The sequence below is a fragment of the Bufo bufo genome, chromosome 6 (assembly GCF_905171765.1).
Source record: "Bufo bufo chromosome 6, aBufBuf1.1, whole genome shotgun sequence".
Lineage (NCBI taxonomy): Eukaryota > Metazoa > Chordata > Amphibia > Anura > Bufonidae > Bufo > Bufo bufo.
In genome coordinates this window covers 306,928,170-306,952,452 of record NC_053394.1, presented here as the reverse complement: position 1 = coordinate 306,952,452, position 24,283 = coordinate 306,928,170, and the positions used below count along the sequence as shown (strand labels likewise).

The following is a 24,283-nucleotide window of genomic DNA, read 5'->3' as shown; positions in this document are numbered from 1 at the left end:
CCTTTACAGATGTCTACACTGCAGAAAAGTTCTATCGCTGCAATAGCTTCATACAAATTTAGTTTTAATGAAGAATTCCTATAAAAAAAATTAATTATCTCCATATAAAACTTTATCATAAGTGATTGTTAAAATTTAAGCAGGTACAGGCATTTTCGACCACTTCACTGCAGATCTCTTGTAAAGTCTAACAGCACATGGAGCATACAATGCAGGCTATTAGTGCGCAGTTTTCATAAAGTTTTAGCGTCAGATTTTTATTTAATTTACTGAAATAGTCAACCAGCTCCAAAGGGGTTGTGGCATTTGTTTTATTTATGACAACAGTAAGGATCTCACGACTGGGTCCTTAAAAGGGGTTTTCTGTGAGGCAGACATTGATGGCTTATCCTCAGGACAGAACATTGTGTTTGATGGTCTCTGAGGGCAGGTCTTCAAAATTATAGGAACAGAGACACACACACTAACATATATAAATATATATATATATATATACAGGGAGTGCAGAATTATTAGGCAAGTTGTATTTTTGAGGATTAATTTTATTATTGAACAACAACCATGTTCTCAATGAACCCAAAAAACTCATTAATATCAAAGCTGAATATTTTTGGAAGTAGTTTTTAGTTTGTTTTTAGTTTTAGCTATTTTAGGGGGATATCTGTGTGTGCAGGTGACTATTACTGTGCATAATTATTAGGCAACTTAACAAAAGACAAATATATACCCATTTCAATTATTTATTTTTACCAGTGAAACCAATATAACATCTCAACATTCACAAATATACATTTCTGACATTCAAAAACAAAACAAAAACAAATCAGTGACCAATATAGCCACCTTTCTTTGCAAGGACACTCAAAAGCTGACACGGAACCATGAACCAGACGTACAACAAGAGATAAGTGAAAATAAGAAGGCTTTATTGAAAATAAAGCTGTAAAGCAAAAGTCCAAACGGATGGTGAAACCGAGCAGAGTCTTTGCGAAGCCAGAGGTCAGGAACCAGGAGGGTAGTCAGACGAAGCCAGGATCAGGAACCAGCAGGGTAGTCAGACGAAGCCAGGATCAGGAACCAGCAGGGTAGTCAGACGAAGCCAGGATCAGGAACCAGCAGGGTAGTCAGACGAAGCCAGGATCGGGAACCAGAAGCAGCAGCAGTCTTAGAAGCATGTGAACACAAGAGGACCAAGCAAGGAACTGAAGCCACAGACCTCCTATATATATGAGCTAGGCATCCAGCTCCTCCCAGGGGAAGGAGGAGCCGCAGGGTGGAAGGCTACAAGAAACCCAGAAACCAAGATGGCCGCCAGCACATGTCAAACGAAGGAGAGCAGCAAGCAGGTAAGACCATGACAGTACCTCCCCCTCAAGGGCCCCTCCTCCGCGGAGCACAAAACGGTTTCTGAGGGAAGCGTGCGTGGAAGGCTCGGAGCAAGGCAGGAGCATGGACATCTGCGGAGGGAACCCAGGAACGCTCCTCTGGACCATAACCACGCCAATGGACCAAAAACTGCAACCGACCGCGGACCAGGCGTGAGTCCAGGATATTGCTCACCTCATATTCCTCACGATTGCCCACTTGGACCGGACGAGGCCGAGGAACTGAGGAAGTGAAACGATTACACACCAGTGGCTTCAACAGGGAGACATGAAACACGTTGGAGATCCGCATGCCAGGAGGAAGCGCAAGAGCATAGGCTACCGGGTTTACCCTGCGAAGCACTCGGAAGGGACCAACAAAGCGAGGCGCCAGCTTGGGAGTGGGCACTCGAAGGTTGAGGTTGCGGGTGGACAACCATACACGGTCTCCGACCTGGTAGGAAGGAGCAGGCGCTCGTCTGCGATCAGCCTGGAGTCTCTGGCGCTGCGCAGAGACCTCAAGGGACTTCTGGATCTGTACCCAAGAAGCACGTAGGACGGAAAGGTGATCCTCCACAGCCGGAATATCCTGGGGAGAGAATACCTCCGGTAACACGGCAGGTTGGAACCCATAATTGGCCATGAAGGGAGACGTCCCAGAGGAAGAGTTCACCGCCGTGTTCCTGGCAAACTCAGCCCAAGGCAGGAGGTCAACCCAATTGTCTTGGTGATCGGAGACATAGCAACGAAGGAATTGCTCCAAGGCCTGATTGGATCGTTCTGCGGCCCCATTGGACTGAGGGTGGTAGGCCGAGGAGAAGGAGAGATGAATCCCCAACTGGGAGCAAAAGGCGCGCCAGAACCTGGACACAAACTGACTCCCCCGATCCGACACAATCTCCTTAGGCAAACCGTGCAACCGGAAGACCTCCCTGGCAAAACTCGTGGCCAACTCTTGTGCAGAGGGTAACTTCTTGAGAGGAACACAGTGGCACATTTTGGAAAACCGATCCACAATCATGAGAATGACCGTATGGCCTCGGGATGCAGGGAGGTCCACAATGAAATCCATCCCCAGGTGTGACCATGGGCGCTCCCCGGTGGCTATGGGTTGCAGAAGGCCCAACGGAAGGTGCCGAGGGGACTTACTCTGGGCACAAACGGAGCATGCCGCTACATATGCGGCGATGTCGGAACGTAGGGAAGGCCACCAGAACAGACGTGAAACAGCCCAGGACAGCTGATTCTTTCCAGGATGCCCCGCGGTCTTGGAGTTATGGTAGGTTCGCAACAACCGAGTGCGCAACTCCTCAGGCACAAAACATCTGCCGTTGGGTCTCCCAGAGGGAGCACCAGATTGAGCCGCCAAAATCTGCTCACCCAGGGGAGAGGTCAGGCTGGTGCGAATGGCGGCCAGGATCTGATTCGGAGGTATGACCGAAGTCGGAATCGACTCCTCCCTGGACAGCTCGGAGTACTGCCGTGATAAGGCATCTGCCCTGATGTTCTTGGAACCGGGTAGGTAGGAGACCACGTAATTAAAACGTGACAAGAACAGAGCCCATCTGGCCTGACGTGGTGTCAATCTCTTGGCCTCAGAAAGGTAGGTCAGATTCTTGTGGTCCGTCAGTATGAGAACCGGAACCACCGAACCCTCGAGCAAGTGCCTCCATTCTTTAAGGGCCTGCACGATGGCCAATAACTCCCTGTCACCAATCTGATAGTTGCACTCCGCGGAAGACAGTTTCCGGGAGTAAAACCCACAAGGAAGCAGAGGACCCTCTGGTGTTCTACGCTGAGACAGAAGGGCGCCTACTCCCGTCTCAGACGCGTCCACCTCGAGGACAAAGGGCAACCCAGGGTTGGGATGCGACAGAATCGGAGCCGACACAAAGGCGGACTTTAGGGCCTCAAAAGCTCGGATGGCCTCGAGCGGCCAGACCTGGGAATTACTGCCCCTCCTGGTCAGATCCGTGAGAGGCTTGGCCAGCATGGAAAAGTCCCTGATGAACTTCCGATAATAATTGGCGAAGCCCAAAAAGCGCTGCAGGGAACGAAGACCACTGGGCTGGGGCCACTGTAAGACAGCCGAAACCTTCTCAGGATCCATGGAGAACCCCTCAGCGGAAATGATGTAACCTAAGAAGGTTACCTGGGATCGGTGAAATTCGCATTTCTCAAGCTTACCGAACAGCTTGTTCTCTCGTAACCGTTGCAACACTCGTCTGACATCCAGAATGTGGGCCTCCATGGATTCAGAATATACCAAGATGTCATCCAAATAGACTACCACACACTGCTGCAACAGGTCACGGAAAACATCGTTGATGAATTCCTGAAAGACTGCGGGCGCATTGCACAACCCAAAGGGCATAACCAAGGATTCGTAATGACCGGTCCTGGTGTTAAACGCGGTCTTCCACTCATCGCCCGCCTTGATCCTTACCAGGTTATATGCCGCCCTCAGGTCGAGTTTGGTAAAGACCGTGGCCCCTTTAAGGCGATCGAACAGCTCGGAAATCAAGGGTATCGGGTAAGCGTTCTTGATCGTGATGCGATTGAGACCCCTGTAATCGATGCAAGGCCTCAACTCACCGCCCTTCTTTTTCACAAAGAAAAATCCAGCCCCTGCCGGGGACGAAGATTTGCGAATGTGTCCGCGTGAAAGCGCCTCCCTCACGTACTCCTCCATGGCCTCATTCTCCGCTACCGACAGTGGATAGACTTTGCCACGAGGAGGAACGGCACCAGCTTGTAACTCTATGGCACAATCATATGGGCGGTGCGGAGGTAGGGCAACCGCGCGCACCTTATCGAATACATCCCGGTACTCCTCGTATTCAGGAGGCAACAGAGAGTCCGAGGAAGTACACAGCAACTTGACAGACCCATGGATGCAACTAGCCCCACACTGCGGTGACCACGAGAGGATCTCGACCGATCTCCAATCGAAAGTCGGATTATGCTTCTGGAGCCAGGGGTACCCCAAGACCACCGAGTAGTGTGGAGACGAAATAACCTGGAGGCAGACCGACTCTCTGTGAACGGCACCAATGGCTATCCCCACTGGAAGGGTCTCATGAGTCACGTGTGGCGGCAGAAGGGGTCTGCCGTCTATCGCCTCAAGAGCCAGTGGGGAACCTCGAGCCTGCAGAGGAATGGAATTGGCGGCAGCGAACACACTATCAATGAACAAACCACCAGCACCAGAGTCCACCAATGCCTGGGTCGTCACCGAGCCCCCGACCCAGGAGAGGACAACAGTGATCAGTGGTTTGTCAACACGGGAAACCGGGGACGAGGAGACTCCACCCAAGATCTGCCCCCGACAGGATCTCAGGGTACGAGCGTTTCCCGGACGGTTCGGACATGCCAACCGAAAATGCCCACCGAGACCACAGTACATGCATCGGCCCTCGCGTCTCCGGAGTGCCCTCTCCCCCTCGGACAGGCGAGCAAACCCCAGCTGCATGGGTTCACCCCCAGACAAGTCATCCCCAGGAGGCGTGGGAGGAGAGGGAGGCACGGGTGGGACAGCAAACGTAGGCACCAATCTGTTAGAAGACCTCCGCAGGTTCTCCTTAAAGGAAGGTCTCTCCCTGAGTCTGGTGTCAATCAAAATCAGGAAAGAAATAAGAGACTCGAGCTCAACTGGTAGGTCCTTAGCTGCAACCTCATCCTTCAAGGCATCCGAGAGACCATGAGAGAAAGCAGCGACCAGAGCCTCATTATTCCAGCCCACCTCTGCTGCCAGGGTACGAAACTCAATGGCGTATTCAGCTACGGATCGTGAACCCTGTCTGATGGACATAAGGAGCTTCGCAGCAGAGGCAGCACGAGCCGGCACATCGAATACCTTCCGAAGAGAAGCAACAAAACCGGAAAACTCGGCAACCACCGGATTGTTGTTCTCCCATAAAGGGCTGGCCCAGGCCAAGGCCTTGTCCGAGAGCAGCGAGATCAAGAAGCCCACCTTTGATCTCTCAGTAGGAAAGGCATGTGGCAGCAACTCGAAATAAATGCCCACCTGGTTAAGGAAACCTCGGCACTGAGTTGGCTCTCCCCCAAAGCGCTGTGGAAGAGGGGCAGAACCGGTCATACCCCGAAACACCGCAGGCGCAACAACAGGTGTCGGGGTAGACTCTGGCGCAACAACCGGAGCGGCAGTAGGAGCGAGCCCAGGAGCGACAACCGACCCATCGGCAACGGGAGCGAAATGAGCCGTGCGTTCAAGCAGGGTTTGCAACGCCACAGCGAACCGACCCAACAGGTGATCCTGCTGATCAAGTCTGGCAACCAGCGTGGGTAGCGAGGATGGCCCTGTACCGTCAGAATTCATGGCTTGGTCCTAATGACACGGAACCATGAACCAGACGTACAACAAGAGATAAGTGAAAATAAGAAGGCTTTATTGAAAATAAAGCTGTAAAGCAAAAGTCCAAACGGATGGTGAAACCGAGCAGAGTCTTTGCGAAGCCAGAGGTCAGGAACCAGGAGGGTAGTCAGACGAAGCCAGGATCAGGAACCAGCAGGGTAGTCAGACGAAGCCAGGGTCAGGAACCAGCAGGGTAGTCAGACGAAGCCAGGATCAGGAACCAGCAGGGTAGTCAGACGAAGCCAGGATCAGGAACCAGAAGCAGCAGCAGTCTTAGAAGCATGTGAACACAAGAGGACCAAGCAAGGAACTGAAGCCACAGACCTCCTATATATATGAGCTAGGCATCCAGCTCCTCCCAGGGGAAGGAGGAGCCGCAGGGTGGAAGGCTACAAGAAACCCAGAAACCAAGATGGCCGCCAGCACATGTCAAACGAAGGAGAGCAGCAAGCAGGTAAGACCATGACAAAAGCCTGCCATCCATGGATTCTGTCAGTGTTTTGATCTGTTCACCATCAACATTGCGTGCAGCAGCAACCACAGCCTCCCAGACACTGTTCAGAGAGGTGTACTGTTTTCCCTCCTTGTAAATCTCACATTTGATGATGGACCACAGGTTCTCAATGGGGTTCAAATCAGGTGAACAAGGAGGCCATGTCATTAGATTTTCTTCTTTTTTACCCTTTCTTGACAGCCACGCTGTGGAGTACTTGGACGCGTGTGATGGAGCATTGTCCTGCATGAAAATCATGTTTTTCTTGAAGGATGCAGACTTCTTCCTGTACCACTGCTTGAAGAAGGTGTCTTCTGGCAGTAGGATTGGGAGTTGCGCTTGACTCCATCCTCAACCCGAAAAGGCCCCACAAGCTCATCTTTGATGATACCAGCCCAAACCAGTACTCCACCTCCACCTTGCTGGCGTCTGAGTCGGACTGGAGCTCTCTGCCCTTTACCAATCCAGCCATGGGTCCATCCATCTGGCCCATCAAGACTCACTCTCATTTCATCAGTCCATAAAACCTTAGAAAAATCAGTCTTGAGATATTTCTTGGCCCAGTCTTGACGTTTTAGCTTGTGTGTCTTGTTCAGTGGTGGTCGTCTTTCAGCCTTTCTTACCTTGGCCATGTCTCTGAGTATTGCACACCTTGTGCTTTTGGGCACTCCAGTGATGTTGCAGCTCTGAAATATGGCCAAACTGGTGGCAAGTGGCATCTTGGCAGCTGCACGCTTGACTTTTCTCAGTTCATGGGCAGTTATTTTGCGCCTTGGTTTTTCCACACGCTTCTTGCGACCCTGTTGACTATTTTGAATGAAACGCTTGATTGTTCGATGATCACGCTTCAGAAGCTTTGCAATTTTAAGAGTGCTGCATCCCTCTGCAAGATATCTCACTATTTTTGACTTTTCTGACCCTGTCAAGTCCTTCTTTTGACCCATTTTGCCAAAGGAAAGGAAGTTGCCTAATAATTATGCACACCTAATATAGGGTGTTGATGTCATTAGACCACACCCCTTCTCATTACAGAGATGCACATCACCTAATATGCTTAATTGGTAGTAGGCTTTCGAGCCTATACAGCTTGGAGTAAGACAACATGCATAAAGAGGATGATGTGGTCAAAATACTCATTTGCCTAATAATTCTGCACGCAGTGTATATATATATATATATATACACATACAGTCCTAATCAAAAGTTTAAGACCACTTGAAAAATGGCAAAAAATCATATTTAGCATGGCTGGATCTTAACAAGGTTCCAAGTAGAGCTTCAACATGGAACAAGAAGAAATGGGAGTGAGACAAAACATTTTTTGAGCATTCAATTTAATGAAAACGAATAAACTGAAACAGGCTGTTTTTCAGCTGATCAAAAGTTTAGGACCACACCTCCAAAAAAAAACTAAACCCCCCCAAAACAGAAATCCAACTTCCAAACATGAACTCAGTAATGAGTAGCTCCGCCGTTATTGTTTATCACTTCAAAAATTTGTTTCGGCATGCTTGATGCAAGCGTTTCCATGAGGTGAGTGGGAACATTTCTCCAAGTGGTGAAGACGGCCGCACGAAGGCCATCTACTGTCTGGAACTGTACCATTTTTGTAAACTTGTAAACTTCCCTTGCATCCATCCCCAATTGGATTTAGATCAGGGGAACACGCAGTATCGGCCAAAAGAGTGATGTTATTCTCCTGGAAGAAGTCCCTTGTCCTGCGGGCATTGTGTACCTTAGCGTTGTCCTGTTGAAAAACCCAGTCGTTACCACACAGACAAGGGCCCTCAGTCATAAGGAACGCTCTCTGCAACATCTGGACATAGCCAGCGGCCGTTTGACGCCCCTGCACTTCCTGAAGCTCCATTGTTCCACTGAAGGAAAAAGCACCCCAAACCATTATGGCGCCCCCTCCACTGTGGCGCATAGAAAACATCTCAGGTGGGATCTGCTTGTCATGCCAGTAACGTTGGAAACCATCAGGACCATCAAGGTTAAATTTTTTCTCATCAGAAAATAAAAACTTTCTTCCACCTTTGAATGTCCCATGTTTGGTGCTCTCTTGCAAAGTCCAAACGAGCAGTTCTGTGGCGTTCAAGGAGACGAGGTCTTTGAAGAAGTTTTTTGTTTTTGAAGCCCTTCAGTCTCAGATGCCGTCTGATGGTTATGGGGCTGCAGTCAGCACCAGTAAGGGCCTTAATTTGGGTCGAGGACTGTCCAGTGTCTTGACAGACAGCCAATTGGATCCTCCGGCTCAGTGCTGATGACATTTTTTTGGGTCTTCCACTTGACTTTTTTGTTCCATAACCCTCCGGATCATTTAAGAAATTCCAAATGACTGTCTTACTGCGTCCCACCTCAACAGCGACGGCGTGCTGTGAGAGACCCTGCTTATGCAGTTCAACAACCCGACCACGTTCAAAAAGGAGAGTTTTTTTGCCTTTGCCATCACAACGTGTGACTACCTGACAGAAAATGACAATGAATCCACATCTTTGTGCAGATTTGGCCTTTTAAAGGCATGTGGTCCTAAAATTTGGATCAGCTGAAAAACAGCCTGTTTCAGTTTGATCGTTATTTTCAATTAATTGAATGCTCAAAAAAATGTTTTGTCTCACTCTCATTTCTTCTTGTTGCATGTTGAAGCTCTACTTGGAACCTTGTTAAGATCCAACAATGTAAAATATGATTTTTTGCCATTTTTCAAGTGGTCTTAAACTTTTGATCAGGACTGTATATACACACACACACACACACACACACACACACACAATATACTAGCAGAAGGACCCAGCTTTGCACGGGTATATTTCATCTATTTCATTAAAAGATATCAAAAGTATCCCCCATAACAGTGACCTTTATAGTACCCCACCCCCTTAACAGTGAACTCCACAGCCCCTCACCCCTTAACATTGACCCCCCCCCCCACAGTACCCCGCCTCCTTAAAATGGGACCTCCACAGCAGCCCATCCCGTTAACTTTAACCTTCACAGCAGCCCACCCCTTTAACAGTGAGTTTCACAGCACCCCACTCCCTTGACATTGACCTCTTCAGGGGCCCACCCGCTTAACAGTGACCTATACAGCACCCCGCCCCTTAACAGTGCCCCATCTGTGACCTCCACTGTTCCCTGCCCCCTTAACAGAGACCTCCACAGTACCCCGCTCCCTTAACAGTGACCTCACAGTACCCTGCTGACTTAAGTGACCTCCACAGCAGCTGCCCCTTTAATAGTGGGCCCTGCCCCCTTAACAGTGCCCTCCCCTTTAACAGTGACCTCCACAGCGGCCCGCCCCCTTAACAGTAACATCCACAGAGTGAACGCCCCTTTAACAGTGACCTCCACAGTGCCCGCCCCTTTAACAGTGACCTCCACAGCAGCTGCCCCTTTAATAGGGACCCCTGCCCCCTTAACAGTGACCTCCACAGCAGCATGCCCCTTTAATAGTGGCCCATGCCACCTTAACAGTGACCTCCACAGTGCCCTGCCCTTTAAAGTACCTATGACGTAGCTGTACGTCATGGGTCCGATCCCTAAACATGGCGCCCGCTCACACGTGCAGCAGGCGCCTTAGCCGCAGGGTTTCTGCTATTTTAAATAACTGAGACCAGCGGCACATGTATGCGATCAGCCAAAGGGTGATCGCATATATCTTACCCTTCAGATGCCGTGGTCAAATGTGACCACGGCATCTGTGCAGACCGGAACTGGAAGTCGCGCTCTTCTGGTCCGGTAACAGCTTTCCCTGGCTGAGATCGGGGAATCTGTTACCTTGCGCTAATTGAATGAAGCCTCAAGCAGGCTTCAGACTCAATTAGATGTATATATCAATACAGGCCACTAGGTGGCAGCCTTGTATTTATATACAAGGTATATTATATAGTGCAAATGAAGTCTTCAATGATGTCTATTTAGCCATCACTGAATACTTTGGGAAATCAAAGATTGCCAGTTATTGTCACCCAAGGGGACTTAAAAAAAAGTTTAAAAAAAGTTTAAAAAAGTTTTTACAACAAATAAAAAAACCTAAAAGTTCAAATCACCCCCCTTTCCTTAAAATAAAAATACTTAACCAATAAAAAAAATAAACATCATGGGCATCGCCTCGTGGGAAAATGCCAATAGTATTAAAATATAACAATATTAATGGCATACGGTAAATGGCGTAGCGGGAAAAAAATAAAAAATAAATGCCAATTTGCCATTTTTTGTCACTTTTATAAAAAGTGATCAAAAAGTCGCAGACACTTAAAATTGGTATCACTGAAAAGAACAGATCGTCCCGCAAAAAAAATGAGCCCTCCCACAGCCCTATACACAGCTACACAAAAGTTATAGGGGTCAGAATATGGTTATGAAAAAAATATATATTTCCTCAGGTTTTTTATTTTTTTTTCAGTATTAAAACGCAAGAAGATTTATAGAAGTTTGGTATTGTTGGAACCGTACTGTCCTGAAGATAACAGGTCAATTTTACTGCATAGTGTACAGTGTAAAAAAATAAATACCTTTATCAGAATTGCGTTTTTTTCCCAATTCTACTTCATTTGGATTTTTTTTTCCGCTCCCTACTACATGGTATGCAACCGTAAATGGTGCCATTAGAAAGTACAACTTGTCCCGCAAAAAATAAGCCCTCATAAGGCTATGTGAATGGAAAAATAAAAAAGTTAAAACTATGGGAAGGCGAGGAGTGAAAAACGAAAACGCAAAAATGGAAAATCCCAGAAACCTTAAGGGGTTAAGGCTAGGGCTACATGACGACATGTGTCGCGCGACATTTTGTCGTACCATTGTCACGAAACAATTTTATAATCCAAGATGGATGCATGTAGCAGGGTAGTTGTGCCCTGTGTCGTGCGACTTATTGTTGTCCTGTAGCCCTAGCCTAAAGCTGACCTACAGCAGTGAAGAAAAATGGCTGGGTTGTTATGGAAACCTGGAGTAAAACTGTGTGTATGTGGAGACTAAGGGCCTGCGAGCTTCTATTTGCTGATAAGGGACATGTGACCGTGTGTATGGCAGTTGGGATATGAAGAGAAAGACTTGCATGCTTGTATTGGCTAATGCAGGTCATATTTTGGGAATATCTCAGGAACGGTACATCCTAGAGAGCCGAGACTAAAACCTTCCTGGACACCTGATGTACTTGTGTGCCAAATTTGGCGAAGATCGCTCCAGTCGTTTGGTCGCGCATAAAGAACACAGACGTCGGGACAGACAGACAGAAACTCATTTTTATAATATAGAGATATATATATACACACACACACACACACACACATATACACAATGCATTTAGAAAGTCGTAAAGTCTTCAGACCCTTTCACTTATTTCACATTTTATGTTGCGGCCTTGTGCTAAAATAGAAAAAATCTAGTTTTTTTCCCATCATTCTGCTCTCAGTCCCCCATAAAAACAGAATACTCAAAATCTTTGCTACTGAAAAGAAAAAACTAAAATCTTGCCTTGACAGAAGTATTTAGACTTCACTCAGGACTTAGTTGAAGCACCTTTGGCAGCAATTACAGCCTCCAGTCTTCTTGGGTATGTTCCCACAAGGTTTGCACATCTGGATTTGGGGATTTGTCAGGTTGGATGGGGACCATAGGTGGACAGCCATTTTCAGATCTCTCCAGAGATATTCGATTAGGTTCAAGTCAGGGCTCTGGCTGGGCCACTCAAGAACATTCCAAGAGTTGTCCCTAAGCCGCTCCTGTGTTGTCGTGTCTGTGTGCTTAGGGTCATCATCTTATTGGAAGGTGAAACTTGCCCCAGTCTGAAAACCAGAGCACTCTGGATCAGGTTTTTATTTTGGGCCTCACTGACCAGGTGATTTTTTTCATTGCCTTCCAAGAACTACAATTTATTTTTATTTTTCCATCTATGTAGCTGTATGAGGGCTTGTTTTTTTGTGGGACAAGTTGTAATTTTTAATAGAGTTGTTGCGGGTATCGAAATTTCGATACCCAATCGATACTTTTGTCCCGGTATCGATATGATACCGGGATTTCCATTTTTTCGATACTGGCCTGCGCTGCTGCGCAGTCTAGTATTACAGAACATGAGCGCGCTGCTGTCGGCGGTCTCATGTTCTCTCAGCAGCACAAGGGAAAAGGAAGCAGTGTCTCCCTCCCCCCTGTGCCGCTGCTGCCACCAATGGGGAGAGAGGGGCGGAGGAGGGGAGGGCGCACTGCGCCACCAATGATAGTACTTTTCATGGGTCTGGACTTTGTTAAGCAACAGGCTACACAGAGCGGCGCCCAGGGATTTCCCAGCACTTACTATTATTCCTGGGCGCAGCTCCGTTCGCCCGCTGTGCGCCTGTGCCCCATCTCCTGCAGTCCTGCTCCATATGCTAATTACTATCGGAGCAATGGGGAGGAGACAGCAGCTTCTCTAGTGGGTGTTCCTTCTCCCCTGGCTGTAGCGCTGTCCAATCGCAGCGCAGGGAGAAGGAACGCCCACTAGAGAAGCTGCTGTCTCCTCCCCATTGCTCCGATAGTAATTAGCATATGGAGCAGGACTGCAGGAGACGGTAATGGGGCACAGGCGCACAGCGGGCAAACGGAGCGGCGCCCAGGAATAATAGTAAGTGCTGGGACATCCCTGGGCGCCGCTCTGTGTAGCCTGCTGCTTAACAAAGTCCGGACCCATATAAGGTCGTCATTAACTTTTAATACAGGAGGCAGGTGCTGGCAGCAGAATCGCATAGCCGACATCCTGCCTCTGACAGGGAGCTGTGATCAGCGGCAGTTAACCCCCTCAGGTGCTGCACCTGAGGGGTTAACTGCCGCTGATTTGCTGCCAGTACCCGCCTCCTGTATTAAGGATTAATTATTATTGGTGGCGCATTGCCCCCTCCCCCCCTAAACCCCCCCAGTATTATAATCATTGGTGGCAGTGGCCACAGGGTCCCCTCCCCTCCTGTACAGGGCAGCAGGGAGAGTGTGAAGTCCTATTCACCCTGACAGAGCTCTATTAGGGTGAATAGGACAAGGGATTAGAAGATCCCAGGATAGTCTGTCCTGGGATCTTCTAATCCCTTGTCCTATTTACAGTCTCCTGCAGTCCTGCTCCATATGCTAATTACTATCGGAGCAATGGGGAGGAGACAGCAGCTTCTCTTGTGGGCGTTCCTTCTCCCTGTGCTGCGATTGGACAGCGCTACAGCCAGGGGAGAAGGAACGCCCACTAGAGAAGCTGCTGTCTCCTCCCCATTGCTCCGATAGTAATTAGCATATGGAGCAGGACTGCAGAAGACGGTAAAGGGGCACAGGCACACAGCGGGCGAACGGAGCGGCGCCCAGGAATAATAGTAAGTGCTGGGACATCCCTGGGCGCCGCTCTGTGTAGCCGGCTGCTTAACAAAGTCCAGACCCATGAAAATACTATCATTGGTGGCGCAGTGCGCCCTCCCCTCCTCCGCCCCTCTTTCCCCATTGGTGGTAAACTGTAAAATAAAAATAAAAAAAGTTCAAAAAAAGTTTTAAAAAACACATCAAATATATTAAGTAGAAATCACCCCCTTTCCCAATTTTACATATAAAATATATAAACAATAAATAAATAAATAAACATCGTCCGAAAAGTCCAAACTATTAAAATATTAAATAAAAAATCTGCGCGATTCGCCATTTTTTAAAATGCGGAATGCACGTGGCTTTTTTGTTTTATTTTTTTTCGCGTGGAATCGAATGGTATCGAGTATCGCAATACTATTTTATGGTATCGAAACCAAATAGAAATTTTGGTATCGCAACAACTCTAGTTTTTAATGGTGCCATTTTAGGGTACACATAACTTACTGATTAAAATGAAAACTATATTTTCTGGGTCAGTACGATTACAGCGATACCAAATACATATAGTGTATTTTTATTTTTAATAAAACACTTTAAAAAAAATAAAAATAATAATTTTTGTATTGCCGCTTCCCAAGACCCATAACTTTTCTATTTTTCTTTCTACGGAGCAGTGTGAGGGTTTGATTTTTGCAGGACATCTTGTAGTCATTGGTAGTGTTTAGAGCGAATATTCAAATCGAGAATTTTAATCACAAATATCGCCACTTCGAGAATTCACAAATATTTAGAATATAGTGCTATATATTCGTATTCGCGAATAGTGTTGAATATTCTAATCGCAAATTTATGGCGAATATATTACATTGGCAATTTTTGCAATGACTAAACAATGACTGGAGAACACGAATTCTCGAATTTGCTAATTTATGGCAAATATTCGGCCAAAAATTCGCAAAATATCGTGAATTCGAATATTGCCTATGCCGCTCATCACTAGTCATTGGTATCATTTTGGGGTACAAAGAAAAAAGCAGCAATTCAGTTTTTTTTTTTTACTGCGTTCACCATACATACAGATGCAGAGATACCAAATATGTGGAGGAGATGTTATTTTAACCCTTTTTTTTCCAGTCAAAAGCGTATTTTCAAAGGGAAAAACATTTTTTTATTTTATTTAATGTCTTTTTTTTTTTTTTTTACTATTTAATAGTCCCACAAAGGAACTAAAGGAACTACAATACGCAATATTTTAATTGCTTCTAAAATACAATACACTATTACTTTAGTGCATTGTATTTTAATGTCAGTGCTTTACTGATATTCACCAGCAGGCTGCGCCAGAGAAGCATGGCCTCCTGGGAATCTAGAGGCAGGCCTGGGGCCTTCACTAGGCCCCAGCCTGCATGCACTGACATTGGCACCCCGCAATCTCATTTGTGGGGTGCCGATGGCAGACAGGGAGTCTGCTCCCTCTAAAACCAATTACATGCTGCAGGTGCTATTGCCCGCGACATGAAATGCGTTAAATAGACCGGATCGGCGCTCCTGCTGGTGCGTGTCATTAGACCACGAGCGCGGCTGTTATGTTATGGGAGATCTATGCAGCGCTTAGACTGAGCCATCCTAAAAAGGCAGAGGCCCAGCATAAGACCCCTTAGTGACTGTCTTAAAAATAAGTATTGGTGATTACTAAGAGGTTAAGATTATCTCTGTACTTTGCTCCATTTAGCTTTCCCTCAACCTTGACAAGTATGCCTGTCCCAGCTGCTGAAAAACACCCCCACAGCATGATGCTGCCACTACCATGCTTCACTGTAGGGATGGTATTGGGCAGGTGATGGACGGTGCCTGGTTTTCTCCCGACATGACGCTTAGAAATGAGGCCAAAAAGTTTAATCTTGGTTTCATGAGACCAGAGAATCTTGCTTCTTATAGTCAGAGTCCTTTATTGTTTTTTTTGGCAAACTCCAGACTTTCACATGTCTTTTACTGAGGAGAGGCTTCTTTCTAGCCACTCTGCCATAAGGCACCATAAAGCTCAGATTGGTGGAGTGCTGCAATGATGGTTGACTTTCTGGATGTTTATCCCCAGGATCTTTGGAGCTCAGCGAGAGTGACCATTGGGTTTTTGGTCACATCTCTAACCAAAGCCCTTCTCCGCCAATTACTTAGTTTGGTGTGGCAGCCAGCTCTAGGAAGAGCCCTGCTTGTTCTAAACTTCTTCCATTTAAGAATTATGAAATCCACTGTGCTCTTGGGAACTTTCAGTGCAGCAGAAAGTTTTGAACTCTTCTCCAGATATGTGCCTCCACTCACTCCTGTCTGTGCTCTACAGGCAGTTCTTTCCTCCTCATGGCTTGATTTTTGCTCTGAAATGAGTTATCAGCTGTGAGATCTTTATATAGATAAGGGTGTGTCTTTCCAAATCATAGAGATGACTCCAATCAAAGTAAAGAAACATCTCAAAGATGATCAGGAGAAATGGAAGGTCCCCAGAGCTAAATATCAATGGTCTGAATACTTATGTCTATGCAAGATTTTAGTGTTTCCTTTTTAATAACTTTGCAAAAATTTCTAAAAGTCTCTTTTCACTTTCTCATTATGGGATACTGAGTGCAGATGAATGGAAGAAAACTTGATTTTATTTTTAAATTTTAGCACAAGCTTGCAACATAACAAAATGTGAAAAAAAGTAAAAGTGTATCAATGTATATATATTGTGGGGTTTCGCACTGGTAGACAGGATTAGCAGACGCAGCATAGAGGCAACAACAAGTTCTTTGGATCAAACAGTTCAGTGTTTTATTCACACTTTAGGCAAGTGACAAATCAAGCAGTCATAATCAAACAAAAAGTCACCTTGCGGTGTTGGTGGTAATTCACACCATGCAGCAATTCTGCCTCAAAGAGTCCTTGACCAACCTGTTTTCACACCAAACAGGTAGCAAGCCTTTATCCAGACACAAGGCTCCCAGATCCCAACACAGAGACCTGGCTTCTGAGCCCAGCTGCCTATTTAAAGGGATTCTGTCACCAGGATTAACGATATGGAGGTATTTATATGTGCCCATTAGTCTTAATGCAGTGTTTCCAATCATCCCTCTGTTTATGACCTGTGTGCCTTATATTCTTATAAAAATCGATCTTATTCATATGTCAATCACCTCTGTCAGGAGCCCAAGAGGTTGTCCCACGATCTCCTGGAGCCCAGCACCGCCTACTACTTTATATTCACTGCACTATCCTGACGTCATGTTATCTCTGCGCCGTAGTCTCGTGCAGGCGCAGTGGACACTGTAGTCTGCGCCCGTGCGAACTACTGGCATCGGCTTCCACTTGTCCACTGCGCAAGTTATTAGATGATTGGAAACACTGCATTAAGACTAATGGGCACATATAAATATCTCCATATCGTTAATGTCACGGGGTTCCGAAGGTGCACTCGGTCCCCCATTGCCCGCAGAACTGTTGCTTAGCTTTTGGAATGAGGTTCTGTGTTTGACCTCATTCCCAGGGCGGCCTTACTAGCTGGGTGGCTCCTTGCTCCTAAGTCTGCCTTGAGCGCCGAGCTGATCACTCGGTGCTCGACTGGTTGGTCTGTCGGTCATGTGACGCTGGCCACGTCACATGACCCTCACTCCCCACTATAAATACAGGCAGCCTGCTGGCTACAGATTGCCTGTTAATTTCTAGGTTCCTGGCTATTTGTTGGACTGCTGAATACTTACCTGATCCTGTTCCTTGACCATCCTTTTGCCTGATCCTCCTGTACTGCGCATCCGTCCTGGTATTGTGACCTCGGCTCCCACCTGACTACTCTCTTAGGACTCCTCTTGTACTTCTCTGCTCTCCTGGTATTTATGACCCTGCCTTCTCCTGACAATTCTCTGCTTGCTCCATTTGTACTTTGCAGCTTTCCTGGTATTGACTCGGTCCGTTCACGTCCTGTTGTTTGTCTGTCTGTCATCCCTGCACTTACTCCAAGTTAGGGATTGCCGTCCAGTTGTCCCCTGTCATTAGGACTCGCGAGGCAAGTAGGCAGGGCCAGGGGTAAGGGTGGAGCGCAGTGGTCACTTCCCTCCCCCCTGTGTGTGTGTGTACACGACCGTTACAGATTAACAGGCCCAATAACCACTGTATTATGAATCCTCTGGTGACCCTGACTGACTATGTCTTTAATCTGACGCAGATGGTGCAGGAGTTAGGGGAAAAACTCAGCTCTTTTGAGTTAGGGCAAGGCTCTTCCACTCCTCAGGCCTCCAGTCCGCATTATGAGCCCCAGATTAAGCTCCCAGAAACCTTTTCTGGAGACCGGAAGAAGTTTCTCTCTTTTAAGGAGAGTTGCAAACTTTACTTCCGTTTGCGCCCCGTGTTCTCTGGCCCCGAGAGTCAACGCGTGGGCATTATCATTTCCCGATTACAGGGTGATCCCCAGGACTGGGCGTTCTCTTTACCTGCTGGCGCCAGTTGTTTATATTCTGTGGAGGGGTTCTTTCAGGCCCTAGGTACCCTCTATGATGAACCAGACAGGGCTCTAGTAGCCGAGACGGCTCTAAAGGCACTGGTTCAGGGCAATTTACCAGCGGAGGATTATTGCACCCAATTCAGAAGGTGGTGTGTCCCCTCAGGATGGAACGAACCAGCCCTGAAGAGTCAGTTCAGGTCAGGTCTGTCTGATAAATTAAAGGATCTTCTGGTCAGTTATCAACTTCCAGAGACCTTAGAGGAGATGATGACCCTTGTTGTCCGACTTGACCGACGGGTTAGAGAGAGACGACAGGAACAACAGTTCTCTTCCCAGATGGTGGTCCAGCCAGAGGCCTATCCCAGAGACAATGCTGAGGTCTCCACCGAGGAACCCATGCAGGTTGGCATGACCCGAGGGAATCTTCGCCGCAGACGTGGAGAATGCTTTTACTGTGGAGATTCTGGCCATTGGATCAACCAGTGTCCTAAGAAGGTCCTCTCTGTCAAGTCTCCTAAAGCAAGGCAACCTAAAGACCAGGTACACCCTGAATTTTCTAAATGTAAGCTTTCGGTACCCATTACGATTTCTCTGGGAGTAGATAAATGGCCGGGTAAGGCCTTTATTGATTCTGGCTCAGCGGCTAGCTTTATTGACTCTGAGTATGCTGTTAGATTGGGTATTCCTATGTTTGCCTTACCAACTCCTATCCATGTCATGGCTATTGATGCTACTCCTCTTATTGGTGGTACGGTGAGCTTATGTACCTCGGAGATTTCTCTAACCGTGGGTGTGTGCCACTCAGAGAGATGTTCGCTTCTAGTCCTGGAGAACCTACCTGCTGAGGTGGTACTAGGGTTGCCTTGGCTCCGACTACATAACCCCACTATAGATTGGTTCAATGGGGAGTTGGTGAGATGGGGGCCTAAGTGTGACTCGTGCCTGTCCATGGTACAGGCTGGGGTCTCAGTAAAGTCTGATACTTTACCCTCTGTTGTTAGAGAATATTCTGATGTATTCTCATCACCAACCCCGGAGGTTCTACCCCCCCATAGACCTTATGATTGTACCATAGAGCTAGTAGAGGGGGCCAAGTTTCCTAAAGGACGAATTTATAATCTTTCTATGCCCGAACGCAAGGCCATGGAAGATTATATTAAGGAGAGCCTTGGTAAAGGGCATATTAGACCTTCTGTCTCTCCTATGGGGGCGGGGTTTTTCTTCGTTAAGAAAAAAGATGGTGGTCTTAGGCCATGTATCGATTACCGGAGATTAAATAAAATCACTGTCCAGAATAGATACTCCCTCCCATTGATTCCGGATTTATTTAACCAGGTCCTGGGGGCAACCTGGTTTTCCAAAATTGACCTGAAAGGGGCATACAATCTAATCCGAATCAAGGAGGGAGACGAATGGAAGACGGCGTTCAATACTCCGGTAGGACACTTTGAATATCAGGTGATGCCTTTTGGACTCAGCAATGCCCCAGCTGTGTTCCAAAACTTCATGAATGACATTCTTAGGGAGTTCTTAGGTAAATTTGTTATTGTCTATCTTGACGACATTTTGATATTCTCTCCTGACTTCGAATCCCATGTGTCTCATGTTAGACAAGTATTAGAGGTGTTGAGGGAGAATCAGCTATCCGCTAAACAAGAGAAATGTGTCTTTGGTGTGCAGGAGATTCTGTTTCTAGGGCATGTTCTGACTCCTCACGCCTTCAAGATGGATCCTGGTAAGGTACTAGCAATTAAGGAATGGGTAAGACCTTCATCCTTAAAGGCCTTACAACGGTTCTTAGGTTTCGCCAATTACTATCGTAAATTTATTATGAATTTTTCCATAATTGCTAAACCGTTGACCGACCTTACTAAGAAAGGGGCGGATTTGGAGAATTGGTCTACTGAGGCCATTTCTTCATTTGAAAAATTAAAAAAGGCATTCAATAGCGCTCCCATTCTGATCCAGCCTGATCAGGAGAAACCTTTTATTGTGGAGGTGGATGCGTCCGAGGACGGCGCAGGAGCAGTCCTTTCACAAGGTCCTGCCAGCCTCACTAATCTGAGACCATGTGCCTTCTTCTCCAGGAAATTCTCTCCCACGGAGAGAAACTACGACATAGGGAATAGGGAGCTGCTGGCCATTAAATGGGCATTTGAGGAGTGGAGGCATTTTCTGGAGGGGGCAAGGCATTGTGTAACTGTTGTCACTGACCATAAAAACCTTATGTTTCTCGAGTCTGCTAAGAGGTTGAATCCCCGTCAAGCCAGATGGGCTCTGTTTTTTACTCGTTTTGATTTTTCCATCACGTTCAGGCCGGGAAGTAAAAATGTGAAGGCGGACGCATTATCTCGGAGCTTCCAGGCTTTTCAACCTACTGAGGTACCACCTGAATCCATCCTACCAGCAAAAATCTTCTTAGCAGCTCTTACCCAGGATATCTCGGCTCGCATTAGGTCGGAACAACATCTGGCACCGGTATCCACCCCAACAGATAAGTTGTTTGTTCCCGTACAATTTCGTCTCCAGCTGTTGGGTGAGTGTCACGATTCTGCCTTTTGTGGACATCCGGGTGTTGAGGGCACTAAGGATCTGGTTTCTAGATCTTATTGGTGGCCCACTCTAACTAGGGATGTCAAGTCCTATGTGACAGCCTGTGAGGTTTGTGCCAGGTCAAAGACACCTAGGACTCGCCCTGCTGGTAACCTACGACCCCTACCCATTCCCAGTAGACCCTGGTCCCATATCTCGATGGACTTTATAACTGACCTACCGCTGGCGGAAGGTAAGACTGTAGTGTGGGTAGTGGTGGATAGGTTTAGCAAGATGGTCCATTTCATTCCCCTGTCTAAACTCCCGAATGCCAAAACCCTGGCGTCTTTTTTTGTGAAAGAAATTGTTCGATTGCATGGTATCCCGGAAAATATTGTTTCGGACAGGGGTGTGCAGTTTGTGTCCAAATTCTGGAGGGCCTTCTGTCAAAGATGTAAAATTTAGTTGTCTTTTTCTTCCGCCTACCATCCTGAGAGTAATGGGCAGACTGAACGCCTTAATCAGTCTGTGGAACAATTCCTGAGGTTGTATGTTGCTGATGACCAGCAATTATGGGTCAAATTACTTCCGTTGGCTGAATTTGCTCTAAATAACCGTGTCAATTCTTCTGCTGGGGTCTCCCCTTTCTTTTGTAACCATGGTTTTCATCCCCGTTTTCATTCTGGGTCGTCCGTCTCCTCCTCTAACCCTGAAGCTGATAAACTCTCCTCCGAACTGTGCACAGTTTGGGCCCGGGTTCAATCGAACCTAGAAAAGGCTCAATGTTCTCAAAAACTCAAGGACGAGAGGAGACGTTCAAGGGGGGTAAACTTTCAGGTTGGGGATAAAGTATGGTTGTCCTCCAAGAATCTATCTCTCAAGGTAACTTCTAAAAAATTTGCTCCTCGTTTTATTGGACCATATAAGATCACGGAAGTGATTAACCCGGTATCTTTTAGGTTGGAGCTGCCTGAGTCATTCCACATTCATAATGTGTTCCATAAATCTCTGCTTAAAAAATATTTTGAACCGGTAGTACCATCAAAAGCCTCGCCTCCGCCAGTTCTTGTTAATGATGCTGTCGAGTATGTGGTGTCTAAAATAGTGGATGTCAGGAAGGTGCGTAATTCCTTGCAGTACCTGATTCACTGGAAGGGGTATGGACCTGAAGAGAGATCTTGGGTACCTGCCAGGGAGGTTCATGCTCCTAGACTTGTTCGTAAATTTCATTTAGAACACCCTGAAAAGCCATCGCCTGAAGTCTTGGGTCCGGTGGCCCCTCGTAAAAGGGGGGGTACTGTCACGGGGTTCCGAAGGTGCACTCGGTCCCCCATTGCCCGCAGAACTGTTGCTTAGCTTTTGGAATGAGGTTCTGTGTTTGACCTCATTCCCAGGGCGGCTTTACTAGCTGGGTGGCTCCTTGCTCCTAAGTCTGCCTTAAGGCGCCGAGCTGATCACTCGGTGCGCGACTGGTTGGTCTGTCGGTCATGTGACGCTGGCCACGTCACATGACCCTCACTCCCCACTATAAATACAGGCAGCCTGCTGGCTACAGATTGCCTGTTAATTTCTAGGTTCCTGGCTATTTGTTGGACTGCTGAATACTTACCTGATCCTGTTCCTTGACCATCCTTTTGCCTGATCCTCCTGTACTGCGCATCCGTCCTGGTATTGTGACCTCGGCTCCCACCTGACTACTCTCTTAGGACTCCTCTTGTACTTCTCTGCTCTCCTGGTATTTATGACCCTGCCTTCTCCTGACAATTCTCTGCTTGCTCCATTTGTACTTTGCAGCTTTCCTGGTATTGACTCGGTCCGTTCACGTCCTGTTGTTTGTCTGTCTGTCATCCCTGCACTTACTCCAAGTTAGGGATTGCCGTCCAGTTGTCCCCTGTCATTAGGACTCGCGAGGCAAGTAGGCAGGGCCAGGGGTAAGGGTGGAGCGCAGTGGTCACTTCCCTCCCCCCTGTGTGTGTGTGTACGCGACCGTTACAGTTAATCCTGGTGACAGAATCCCTTTAAGGACAGCCAGATGCTGCCAAAACACAGACTGGCACTTAAAATCTGGTCTGGTATTTGACTTCACCTGGCTGTAAATCAGCCTAGCAGCACATGCTGGGAGGAAAATACCCTGGGCTAAAGATAATTTGAAACACTCACCTAGATAAGTATTATCCGCCTGATATAGAGATATCACTTCTTGCCAATCCTGTAGCAAAAAAATTAAAACAGCGGCTATGTCACAAATGTTTAAAAATCACCTTTTAGCAGTAAATAAGATTTTGTACAATCCCACCTTAGGTAACATATATTCTGTTCAAAGACTATGGACACCTGCAGGGGGTAATCTTTTTAATTACTGCATTCTACTCATTTTGGGCTATAAATCATTTTTTCAATTGGTCTTTATTAAAAAATAGATCAGCCCTTTTCTCTGTACAGATGTCAGTCTCTGTGTATTTGAAGTCTCATCAGATAGAAGCCCTGATGCCTCATGTGTAGCCCTTACCTCTGAACTCCTTATAAACACTTATTAAAGTAGGTTCACATATACGGCAACAGCTCCAGTAGTATGTTTGGGCAAAGCAACAGACTACTGGAGTTTACTGTATCGGCATGGCTGAATACTGCCGCACACCGCAGGATCCCCACTGACTATAATGGGATCCAACATAAATACTGGGTATCAGCTGGACAAATACCACTGCAGCGATATGTGTCTGGCTGAATGCTGGCATTTATGCTGGATCCCCATAGGATCCCATTATAGTCAATGGGGATCTGGTGGTGTGCGTCAGAATCCAGCTACGCCGGATACAGACTACCAAAGTTGTTGCCACAGATGTGAACCGACCTTTAAACTAAATTCTTATCAAACTCAGAAGAATTGGGCTATAATGAGTGTTTATGAGCTTTCAGGAATTCAGAGATAAGGGCTACACATAGGCCGTCACGGCTTCTGTTTGACGGGACTTAGTGTGAACGGAAAGCCTACTACTCTGCAAATGCACAGAGACTGACATCTGTACAGAAAAGAAGGCTGAACATTTTAATTAAAGACCAACTGAAAAAGTAGAATGCAATAATAAAAAAAAACTGCCCCAAAGATGTCCATATCCTTTAACAGTAAAAATATGCCCTACAGCCCAGATGCTTAACACAGAAAATGAGAACCAGGCATGTTCAAATAGACTAAGTGTAGCCCCTGGCTGTAACAGTACAGCCTGGATCACAGCGGCTCCCTGTGACGATACGCTCACTTGCGCTCCAGCGTGGAACGCACCGGCCGTCTGCGATGATACCCTGGCTTGCGTTCCAGCGTGGAACGCAGCGACCGCCTGTGTTGTTACGCTGGCTTGCGCTCCAGCGTGGAACGCAGTGGCTGCTGGGCCCTCCTGTGACTCCGCCCACTTACCATCCGGCCCTTAAATAGAAGACAGGTGCTAAGCAGGGTGTTCCACTAATGGAGTGCGCACCCTGCTAGCTCCACTGCATCTGAGGACTCTGTCCACATATCCAGACCTGGATCCCTAACAACAGCGTGAAGGACTGTCTGCCTTCTTGCCACTGGCTTCCCCACTGCTGGCTTCCTAGCCAGGACCAACTAACCGCAAGTATATGCCTGTTACCTGCTCTGATTAATGTCCTGGAACTCTGAGTGGGGTGGTTCCTGACTGGTGTGAGACGATACTCCCAAACCAACTCTGAACCTACTGAATACTATATACTAAACTGTGGAC

The 24,283-nt window shown here is 47.1% G+C and overlaps 1 protein-coding gene across 2 annotated transcripts in view; it reads right to left on the bottom strand.

Moving 5' to 3' along the window:
- Positions 1–24,283, bottom strand: part of CDK5RAP3 (CDK5 regulatory subunit associated protein 3) — a 67,940-nt gene that overhangs the window by 18,153 nt on the left and 25,504 nt on the right. For both annotated transcript variants that reach the window (XM_040435299.1, XM_040435300.1), the window contains one exon: positions 22,704–22,752. In XM_040435299.1, the coding sequence (XP_040291233.1) occupies positions 22,704–22,752 (49 nt within the window). The remainder of the gene's footprint in view (positions 1–22,703; positions 22,753–24,283) is intronic.